We start from the raw sequence: 12498 nt of genomic DNA, 5'->3' as shown, positions 1-12498 counted from the left end.
GTTTTCAATATCGATCAATTAATATAATTTTATTTTCAGGAAGTAATGTTTAACTTTTTGTTTGTGAAAGCACATGCATATGGAAAATAAACATATTTTATAATAAATCGATATTTTATTTCACAGGAAATTGTGATAACTATTTCATGGAACCTTAAATGAGTACAATATGTAGGAGTATTTTCTCAATACGGTCTGGAAACTTGATAATGCTATTAGAGCAAACTGCGGAGGCGTTAAGCCTGCAACCTTACTTAATTCTACTTATTCGCAAAACTTTGACGCTACAGCCAGACCGGAACATCTTGCTCCAAATATTACCGCTTGAATTTCCTTGTTCTTAGTTTAAACATATTTTTTAATTGCGATGAAAATAATATTTTTAACTAAAATAGCAATAATCGAAAAATTTCGAATTACATTATTGTAGGTGTCTATAATAACATTGTAACGAATATATAATTTATTTCGTTTTCTTGATTTTATTTTAGATAAATATTTAACCTCATTAAGTACCTCATTAATTATGTCTTATAATTAGACTAGCGACCCGCCCCGGCTTCGCACGGGTGCAATGCTGATACTAAATATACTACAGAAAAACTGTGAGCGTTGTATATAAAAACATAGCGGCCCGCTCCGGCTTCGTACGGGTAAATAATATATAGCCGGACCGCCGCAAACGCTACGTCCCGCAATTTTTAAATCTGTAATATCTTCGAAAATATTCACTTAAATCATACGGTGTATAGGGCCATATAGATCTATATTAAATGAACAATGTATTCAAGGTATGTATTTAATTGGTTAAGGATTAATGCTGTATTGGTTAAAATCGCTTTTAAAATTAGCCATTATTTGTCGTAAAAAGTAAATGACAAAAACAAGTTATTGTGGGTTATCCATTAAGAGATAGACATATACCATCACAGACTTTTCTGTAGACCTTTTCAATGTCTATAATACGTATAATATAATACGTACTATAATACGTGTACATTATTTTGATAAAACTCGTAGGGTTCAGCCTGCGTTTGCAATGTAAGCGGAAAACATGTAATTTTTTACGACATCACATTAGAAACCTCAAAAATAGCAGTACTTCCCCACTATTTAATGGATGTTATTATACATATAAACCTTCCTCTTGAATCACTATTAAAAAAACCGCATCAAAATCCGTTGCGTAGTTTCAAAGATTTAAGCGTATAAAGGGACATAGGGACAGAGAAAGCGACTTTTTTTATACTATGTAGTGATGATGCAGTGCTTATAAATAGCTTTTTGTCCAAATTATAATGTACCAAAATCTCCAGATGTTTATATCCTATGGTTCTAACTTCTAACGCTGAATTCTTTCCGAAAACGAGTATTTTCTTATTGAAATTTTTAAAATGTTCCGTCGAAATGTATCTTAATACGATTCGATGCGTTTAAATTCCGAAAGAAGCTCGCATTGGGAACTGTTATGCATATTTTAAAGCCAAATTTACTTACGGCAAACTCAACGTACCGAATGAAAATTCAACTTGAATATTTCTGTAAGAACTTTCAAATGTTTTTATGTTCGACACAAGATAAAATTGATCAACGATATATTCTGAAATGAATATATTATGTGTTTTAGAACCAGGTATTTTAATGTTTCATGTTAAATCTGAATATAAAATATAAATATTTAGTTATCTCTAACCTACTTATTATTTAAAAACTTCTTTTATTATAACATCACATTTCATACCCATATCATAAATTATAACTTGCAAATGCATTACATATAAACTTAGTGTGTTCTAGCCACCCACAATAAAACATTACTCACAAGAAAACTAAAGCGCCTGTTTTGCTTCCTGAGCAATTTTCTTTATACCATACTTTGTCCATAAATTTCTAAGCTGAACAAAATTTAAGCAATCTACTTAATGTAATGAGTTAACAAACAAATGAAATTAATTCAACAATCTCATAAAAAGGAATAAGCAGTTCATAAAACTTTTAATAATTAAAACTCGAATAAAAATAAGAGATGCCGACCAGATAATACCATTGCCGTGAAGCTTTTGTACTCTTTCAGTTTCGCTGTATACGCAGAGGACGAAATGTGATTTCATTCTTTGTTAGGGGTCTTTTTTAATTGGTCACGACGCGGAACCATTTCCAAGGATAAATCCCTAACTGGAGGCAGGAGGGTGAATAACTGAAAACTGTCGTTAACTCATCTTGTCTGGACATTAACTGTAAATGCTAAACAAGATATTAAAATAATGATTGTGGCTCTTTTGGGAGTTCTCCAGTTTTTCTGTTTATGTATCTGTGCATATAATAATTACCTTTTAGCTTTGCCCAGTCGTTTGTGGCATGGACAGAACTACGGGCAAAAACTTTTATTAGGTACCTACTTATTTTAGCATAACAGTCAGACTATCACGTTTATATTTAATCGTATGGATTTAAAAATGTTGTAAATGGAGAGACAAGAAATTGGTTAAGCTTACTGCGTAGAAGATGTTATGTTATAATAGATATATTATTATTTAGTGCACAAATATACACGTAAACAAAATCAATTTCATGTAGGTATAATTGTCAAATTATAAATGGATTTTGCCATTGTACCGTTAAAACTTAATAGTGAATTTAAGTAGTTATAAGCCTGACTATCGACAGAAGAAAAGGTAATAAGCTAATTATTTAACAGAGGTGAGTAGATTGTTGCATTATTTATAGCTCATATTAAGCTTCTTTAACATTTTGACATAAAATAATAACTACAATAACGTTACTCGTTTTGAAGAAATACTAGTGTTGATCATGACCCAACAGATACAAACCAAGTACAAATCTCTCAGTATGATGTATTTTTTATTTTTTTACGAATTTATGTAAAAATTTTACACCAAAAATAAATAATACAGATATAACTACTAAAATGACAGAGAGCATTAGATCACCGACTCTCCTAAGTCATCATCATATTTGCTATAGTCTGTCCACTATAAGAATTGCTTTTTGACAGCTCGACGGGTGATACCAGAAGTGATGTTCAAAAGATTATCGACTGTTGTACCATTTCAATTATAAATTCAAAATATTATCATAAATCGAATCAGGTACGTAAATAATAATTACAACGTGAACGTACTAATAAGATATGTAATAATAAGACCACATATCTATGCATTGTATGTTAAAACTAAACTAAACTAATATTTTATTATTTATTGGTTTCTATCTTACAATTTGGTTGTCTTTACGTTTAAATTATATAACATAATAGAAAAGTTTTTCTGTATCGGATATATTTTACAAAGTATTTCTATCGATTATTTTAATCCATCGACCCATCATTGAATAATTCTGTGTAGGCATCACTAAGTGGGCGGGACCTGTCCATGAAGTACGATAATTACTTGTATGACATTTTAACATAGACAATTCAATTAAACATAGGCGTGAAGCTGTCAAAAAGCAAATAATATAATGGACAGAGTATACGTAGAGCTCTCTACATAGATGATAATTACAAAAATATTTTACATGGTTATTTGTAGTCGTTTTAATGATTTTTATGTCAATCAGTGACAAAATTAATTGATTATTCATAAGTCTGAGGTAAAAGGTAAGGCCGCAAACAAATCAGTATAAGTAGAGCGTTATATTAGAAATTGATTAGCTGTAGGTAATGTGCAGGAAAACTAGGCCATAATTATAGCAAAATACAACAATAAATTCGATCAAAGAATAACGGAATCGTCAAATCTGTTGCGTCTATAGGCAATTTTCAATCTCTTTCCCATTTATGGCAGTAATAAAGCGACCGGGAAAAGTCAACAATCAATTTTGTATTTCAATTTATTCCCAACCATCTAAGTTGGTGCGGTGATAAGAAAAAGAAAAACGCGTTCATTGAAAACGGAAATTATTGCAAGAAGCCATCAGTGGTGTGCGCTCGGCTTCCTACGTTGTTTATTTTTATATTTCCACTTTTTGTGTCATAAGGTTTCAAATTTTTAATTGTGCCGTGTCGGCCCATACCATTTCCATGCACCTCATTGTACAGTTCATGGTTGAGGAAGCAGTGTTCGAGAAATTAGTCAAGCGTCTCGATTTTATTTGATTACTCATTAGACAACCCTTGGGCTTGGACTATACTTGGACGGCATTTAACGATCAAACGTGTCTTTGTATGTCATGTTATTTATTTTTATATTTTAAAATGCAAAAATAATTAAACAAATTATATTTATAATTGATAAATACATATATTTTTGCCTTGAATAAATATTGTATTAGATAATGATTCAATTGGTCAATTGGAAAGGGCAATGATTAAGGCAAAAATAAATAATACATGAAAACAATTAAAATATGAAACATAAAATATAGAGAGTAATAAATTTGCATGTATTTTACAGTTTCTTGTAAGTGAAGAGCTTTTTCCAGTTACTATCGCTTTGTTTACCGTCGAAATTAAAGATGGTATCGATAACAATTCTATCAGAGTGCGTTAGGCCGACAAAGAGGGCCGGGTGAAAGGAAATTGGGGTGATTTTTCTCTTCTTTTCACCTCACTCGTGGCCACCAATATTCACTGGTGAATATTCACTGTTATATATGTCGCAGTCATCTGGTTGAATTTGCTATTTGATTGAATGACTAGCGATTTCATTGAATTCTTCAGATGACGGCGAATATCTAACATTGATTGTTTTAGATACAAATTAACTAAGATGGCTTCTTAATAGGATTGTGTTCAATGTAAAATTTAATAAGCATCCCACGAAGAATTACTTCAGTCACGAACACAAGGTTCAATTTGAGAAAGGTAAGGCAGCCATATAAAAATTCGGGAAAATACCTAATTTTATTTTGAAATTATCGTAATATTCTTATATACAAATGAAACAAAATTATAGTTTGAACAAAATTTTTATTCATCTACGTCTTTGGTCATATCATTGGTTAGGAGCCTGACATGTTCATATACACAATATGTATTCACACAAGATAGTAACATCTCTTATTTAATTAGGAATGCATTATATTCACCTAATTAAATGCGGAAAATATCGCTAAGTAACTAATTTGAACTATTTAGAATAATTATGAATTTTAAATTTTATCAACATGTACCATTTTTCTATGATTTAATATTACATATTATACACCAATTCATTATTATAAATTACAATAATCTACTTAGCATAGGAATATTATTTACATAAATAATACAAACATTATAACAATGTTTAGTAAACTTAACAGATATTATACAATTATAATTACAAAAAATAACAATGTTGCTAGCGGGTAAGACATAAAATAAATTTTATAATATGGCCAGGCCAATAATAAAAAAAATATAAACAATAATAACAAATTCATGTTGATGGTATTAGGATAGGGAAAACTCTATTCGTATTTATGGCGGTCTTAACGCAAAAAATTTGAAAATTCCTTCAATACTAGGATTTCTCTCTAGCCTGGGACAAGTTAAAAATGATGTTAACAATCCTGATACTTTAAAAACAGCAGGGAATAAAATGTATTACTAAAGCTAAGGTTTTCTGGTAAATTGTGCCATCGTAACTGTGTATTTGCACTATAAGTTAGTGCTTTAATAAACAACGATTTGATGGTGTGATTTGACCCTATAATGCGGTCTATAGAATATTAACATTTGAGGTATAAGGGTACTTACGAAAACCCAAGCTTAACAGCCTTATTAATTACAAATTTTATGGATTACTTTAGTAGAAAATTTACACATATAGTTTTAATAAGTAACATAGTCTTTCACCCGCTGTTCATCTACACTTTACATGTAACATTTATTTTATTCTAATACAATTGCCTTATGAGATCACCTTAATAAACAGACTAAATACATTTCAATATAACCAATAATCTATCTAATATAATATATTGGCGAATTAAAAATGAATATAAGTTTTGGCATTTTGCTCTTTGTTCTATAACACGAAAGTTTCGATAAGTGCGTAAAACGCGAGTATGTCACTACACAGAGTTTACAGCACGAAAGTTTTTTTAATATGCATTTCTGCTTCCAATGTGAAATGCAGAATTACGGTTGATACTTGGCATACATGGGTAGGCCTCACACGCGATAATCTCAGCTGGACGCAGAGAGCCCCAGGGGCTTGAGGTGCGGGGGAGCGGCGAAGGGGGCCGGGGACGACCCCGACATGTTGTTGTTAAGATCACCAGATCGACTGGACCCGTTCATCAGTCCACTCATTGCACTGCTTGTCTGTTAAAAAAATAAAAAAAATATCAATAAGTAAATAGTGTATCAAAATCCAGATCATCCGGCGTTCTGCTCTCTCATAGCTAACGAAACGAAACTAAATTAAACGAAATAACTTTTCTTACACCGCAGTTGATTTGTGCTAAATATATTAGATGTTGCTTATAATAATAATAATATCTCAACAAGATATATTTATTATTTATCGATTAAAAAAATTCTGAATAAATACTTTTACAATTCATTTTACAGTCTGTAATTTATTCAATGCGAAAATGTTGTAAGACGTGTATAAAGTTAGATAAACAATATGCTTACCGGTGGTGGAGGCAAGTGCGTCGTCTGTCGCTTGAGATGCGCCAGCGGCGGCGGGTTATAGGCCATGTTTGCGAACACTAACCTCTCTTCATAGTCGTATTCGCAAAGGATCTTATTCTCGCAGAGGTAGAATCTGTCACCCACGCAAAATCTACGACAAAATAATTACTTGTTAGAAAAAGGCGTACTTATTACGTGGGTTTTCATATTGCAGTCTCTTATTAAACATTTAAATGAACACTTGATTAACCATATTTTTATCAACGGTATTCCGAATACAAAATATGTACAACAAACCAATTTATTAATTCCAGAAATCTCTTTAACTGTTCGAATAAAACTCATTGAAATCCTTTCCAGGAATTCGAAACATATGAAACATTTTTCGTAAAATTAGCATCAGAGTACATGCTACATGCATAATTACAAACAGAATAACCAGTATGCTTTAATATAATTAAACAGTTAATGTGTTCATAAAAACTGTAACTATGATACTAAATTTTATATTTAATATGTTACGCGCTTTTCTCATATTTTTAAACATGAAAACGCTTCTTAATTAATTGTTCATTACGTATATTTTAATATAAGATAACTACTACGAAAAAAGATAACTGCACTATTTTACAAATATATTATACCCACTTTCTTTCAGGCATTGATTCAGTATGGTACAATTTAACTATGGGGTATAAACGATACAACGACTAAGCTTGTAAAAACCATTAAGATGATATCGCGGGTTTATCATTGTTTTACGGGGTGCCAGAAACCCACCGAAACGTCTTGGAAATAAAATTTACCGTTACCGTAGGAAAGGTCAACGCGAAGAAGGTATGATAACGTCACGCGAGCGCATCCCGCAATGTGGCAAACAAAGGCATCCTTCGAGTCGGCAGTCGCCAGTGGCCGTCCGGAACCGCCGGTGATAACACCAAACCTTATCTCCCTTCCCACCCCTCCCCGCGTCTTTCCGCACCCTGCAGTGCCGACCACCCTGCCAACTCTTTTGTTTCACTTGTCACAAAAATTAAGCGCAATAGCTCGGCTACAAATGTCTCTTTTTTAAGGGGCCAATTTCCACCGCAACTCAGTCGATTTCGCCGCTCTTAATTAACTTTATTTCCTGTTCTCTCCGTTCCCGACTTTTGTTTTTGGGGGTTGTCCTTTTTATTTTGCTATTTTTTGTCTGCAGTCGCGTAATGGAAAAGATGTAGAACGAAATTTTAATGACTGGGCGCAAGTTAGGCTTTGTGTATCACGCCATTGTGTCGCGGCAGCTTTGGCAGTTGACGATTTATCTAATCTGACGTAACTTAAATTAAGTTAATTATTTTTCTGTTATGAACGCATCGAAGGACATAATGATTTTATTAAGTACAGTCCTAAGTACGTACCTACAATATTGTACGACACAAAATGATCAGACTTGTTAAATCTGAATTAGAAGTGTCCTCGGATAAAGAAGATTACAGAGCAAAGGTTACCATTAATAATTTTAGAAACAAGAACTTTTAATCTTCAAAAAAGCTAACCTAAATCTTAGGTAAACATTTGATTAAAATAAGCCAAAGTTGTGATATTGATAAACGTCACCTCGTCAGAAGGATGCGACGCAGTAGCGGCAGCGGCGCGATAGCCGGGCTCCGGCCGCGGGCGCGCCGCGCCGTCAGATTGCTACTAAATTATTTAACCGTTTAGCGATATTCGCCGTGATACCTGCCGGCCTCGCTGCAATCGGACAGCCCGCAAATTGGATTCAGATTTCTGTCGGCCGTGGAAATAGATTTGTATGTGATATTTAATACCCGTTGCTCCATATTGTTACGTAAACACGTGCAGATATTGAAGTGTACCTGCGTATGTCTAAATTTTTCCAATAGTTTGAAATGAAAGGCTTTTACAAAGAATTATGTTTTGACGAAATAAATGGACACGTGCGTTTCATGTTTAATTTTCTATTCAAAATGGATTTGTGATTCTAGATAAAATACAAACAAATTTTTTTAAATTTATTTATACCCATAAACGTATATCCTCAATAATTTTATTTCTTTAAACTGACCGACTCTCATTTCAATGTACAGCAAAAAATCAAAAGACACCAGGCAGAATTTTTAAAAATTTACAAAATTACATTATGTTAATAAGTTACTGAAAGAAATCATTATTTTAATTTATTGTTTGAATGATACTTTATATCAAAAAGACTCTACAATACATATTCCCACTCATCTTTATCAAAAAGCTAGTACCTATAGTGTATTTCAAAGACAATAGACGTCTCCTAAAACATGCGCAATATTGTTTCGTACTAAAACCATTAAAATGCATACACAATTTGGGAAAGATGTCACTCGAGATCTACAAACACGGGAAAGGTCCACCAGTGACGTATAAACCATTCAGAGAAGCTCCAATCTTCGCGACCTTTCTATTATTTAAGCGAACAGACCGGCGAAGATTGCTCTTCTTCTAAAACCTTATTCAAAATTCAATCTCACACGTATTGCAAAGTAAAAGACAATGTACTGAAATTTCTAGTTGTGTTGGATTGTAATGTTTCAGTAATTTTTAATACATGGTTAAAAAAGATTTGATTACTACATTATTCATATAAAATACGTTAAATAAGTCCCACCATTTCAAATTAGTCGGTATTGCAAATCAATAAAACTTTAATCTCTTTGCTTAATATTAATAACTGTAACACTAACATATTTAATATCAAGCCATAGATACCGATTTATAATCTGTCATAGCTCCACAATATTACAGACTACCTATCATTTGATCTGTATCAATTACAGCTTATATCCATTAGACGTAGTCTAGTTTAATAAATGTGCATACGTTCCCAACAAACATTAGTATACCTGCAAGGGAATATTAAGCCGTCGTTTATTGCATCACACTAGACTCGTATCGATAACTTCATCAATAAGTTCGCTCTTTGAGCTAGACAGATCATCGCTCACCGTTTGATAAGTTGAGAGCGCCGGGGAAATCAAAGAGTTTATCTTTGTTTACCAATACTGACTATAATTTCTGTTTTATATACCTAGCGACGGAACAAAGGTGAGTAAAACAATGTGTCTATCAAAGTAACTATATACCTACATTTAATCTTATTGCGACTATAGAACTGTATTATGAATCTGAAAAAGGATTTGCAATAATCTAATATCTTTATTAACTCGTACATAAATTCTACCAACATAAAATTGTTTCCTCAACCAAAATGATTTACGCCGTGCACATAAACAATCGCAAGTCTTTAAAAAGCGTTTCTTTATTCCGTGTAGCTTTCTTATGTAGCGGAAAATTTAATCGCGCTCTTTGTTTGGTGTCCGTGAGTTGAATAAACCATACAAAGTTTTCGCTCAACAATATACCTGTCCCTTTCGTTCATCACATTATTCTGAATATTTTATCTCGCTTATAAAAGAAGTCTCATAGTGGACTTGTGTTCAATATAGAGTCCCCGTTCAATTTTCAGGAGCGCAATCGCTTTTGACAGGTGAGAAAATTAAGTGAGTGTGCTCCGTAAGGCTTCTGCCAGGACAATAGGCTTAGATGCTCCGATAGTTTTTAATAACGTGTCCCGTGGAAATTGTAAAGATATTGTCTTAGGTGGAGTCAATAGGCTACTTTATCCTTATATCATAATAATATATAATGTTCCAATTTTATTTAGAATAACATTTTATCTGATGGAACATGACACAACGTGAACGTAGAATTAAGAATTCTCTTGGCTGTATTTATTAATATATATATATCTATACATATATCGGGCAAAAAATATTTTAATCATACATAATATAATTACCTGTGATTGCATTGTTGACAAGCAAAGCATTCCAGATGATAGACATTGCTGCGCGCACGCATCACCATCTCGAACGCTGGGATCACTTTATTGCAAGCCGCGCAATAACCCGTGTTGCCGAATAACCTGGTGACAAAAATGTTTATTAAAATAATTTGTTTATGTAAATAAGTAAAGTAGGAATTTAATATCTTCTAAATTACAACCCTATAATATGTGACGTAAACGTAAACGTTGCTTAAATATATGTGAGATAGAGACTGACTGACAGAGTGTAAATCACAGATTTAGTAGTACATTCTAAAGTATCTAACAATAAAATAATTTTGCAAGAGCAAAATGTACACAGCCTTTTAAATAAACCGCCAAATCTGACAAAAAATATCAACTTTAATATTTTACACAATATAACAGAAATATTCTAAACGATTTACCTAATTCACTCCAAGATTGACAGTGTACATTTCTGACTTGACAATAGGTACATGTTTTGCGACAATTATCTCAAAATAAATCATAGTTTTGAAATAGTCAATTCCAAGTTGTAATATTCTTGACTACAACATTTAGCTCAAACCAAATACAGCGACTTTTTTCGGTATCATAAAGTCAGTATGTCTTTCCATTCAATAATTTGCATATTATTTAAACCCTAAGCCAATTTTCGATTATCATCAAGAACAGTAGGTAAATAAGTATTTATTATCCTAATAAGTATTTACTTGTATCTGTGTTCTAATTTCTAGCCATGTTAAAGATACAAAATAACACAATATTTAAAAAAAATATAAAAGAAAAATATCTTATCAATATTTCAATCCACCGCACAATTTAATTCAGTGTCAAAACCTGTCTCAAGCAGCAAATCATATTAAATTAATTGTAGGAAATAACATTTACCTTAAATAATCCCGTTTGCACAAAATAAGGTTGGCACGAGTATACAAAGTGTGGCCGACTTCTCCAAGCCTACAGTCACAGCATCCACATTTCAGGCAATCCTCGTGCCACAGCTGATCCAGAGCCTTCAGCAGATATCTCTCTGTTATCACCTTACTGCATCCCGCACAGATCTATTTAAAATAATAGATTAATTGAATATATTATACATACCATAAATAAAGTAAGATATGAGATTTTACTGGAATTCTCTCTATTTTGAAGTTCAGAAGTGGTAATATTATGTCTTTACATGCCTGAATTTATTTTATAAAGCTATATGCACATTAAACATACGTTCATAGTTCATACTCAAAGTCTAGCAGTCACGTTGAAACTAATTCAACCATCCTACTAATATTATAAATGCGAAAATTTGCAAGTGTGGATGTTTGTAACTCTTTCACGCAAAATCAACTGATCTATATGAAATTTGGTACTCAGAGTCTCAAGCTGGTAATGTATAAAGTTTACATATAAATTTTGTAATTTTTATTACCTGAGGCTGCGGTGGTTGAGCCGAAGCCCCGCTGCCCGACTGCGCGGTGGGCAGGGGCGACGCGCGGGCTTCCTTCGTCACGTCCATGGCGTATATCTGGTTGCCCAGCGATGGACTCCCGCCGCTCGACTGCTGCGGCGTCCGCCTTTCGGACTGTAAGAGAAATAGTAATTAAGACAAATGCTAAAATTGGTTTTAATTATTTTAAATTTTTAAAGATTGGTGGTCCCAAGATACACGTTGGTCCCAAGATACACGTTAGATTGAGAATGGAAATAATATTGATTGCTATTTTAAATAGTGTATAAATGTTGTACATATTTATAATTTATCATTTTCTCTTAATGTGAGTTATACATATTACAAAATGTACCTATACAAAACATTTTGTGAATAGTATTAATATACATGATAAATGAGAGATCATAAATTATAATGTTATACCAAAGCAAATAATTCAATATTAATGTAACCAGTCAAGCGATTAATTATAACGCGAAACAAAAATCAACATTTTCGTGATAAATAAAATAGTTTAAAGGTATCGGATAAATGGCAAAAACTATAATTTAGAGCAGTCCAATGAAAAAACAGTCCCGTAGCAATAAAGTCAAGCACGGTTGCCGTCACGGTTAATTA

The 12498-nt window shown here is 32.6% G+C and overlaps 1 protein-coding gene across 2 annotated transcripts in view; it reads right to left on the bottom strand.

Moving 5' to 3' along the window:
• Nucleotides 1-4910: 4910 nt before the first annotated feature.
• Nucleotides 4911-12498, bottom strand: part of Bx (LIM domain-containing protein Beadex) — a 45055-nt gene continuing 37467 nt past the window's right edge. For both annotated transcript variants that reach the window (XM_090110221.1, XM_090110222.1), the window contains exons 2-6: nucleotides 11860-12012; nucleotides 11322-11494; nucleotides 10422-10547; nucleotides 6587-6737; nucleotides 4911-6271 (exon numbers count right to left, since the gene is read on the bottom strand). In XM_090110221.1, the coding sequence (XP_089966347.1) occupies nucleotides 6134-6271; nucleotides 6587-6737; nucleotides 10422-10547; nucleotides 11322-11494; nucleotides 11860-12012 (741 nt within the window). In that variant the 3' untranslated portion in view covers nucleotides 4911-6133. The remainder of the gene's footprint in view (nucleotides 6272-6586; nucleotides 6738-10421; nucleotides 10548-11321; nucleotides 11495-11859; nucleotides 12013-12498) is intronic.

The sequence above is a fragment of the Colias eurytheme genome, chromosome 15, assembly GCF_061535395.1.
Source record: "Colias eurytheme isolate Ceu_HAF_F1 chromosome 15, ilColEury1 Martin Lab GWU primary, whole genome shotgun sequence".
NCBI lineage: Eukaryota > Metazoa > Arthropoda > Insecta > Lepidoptera > Pieridae > Colias > Colias eurytheme.
The sequence above is the reverse complement of the archived record's forward strand: the minus strand, read 5'-3'. Positions and strand labels throughout refer to the sequence as shown.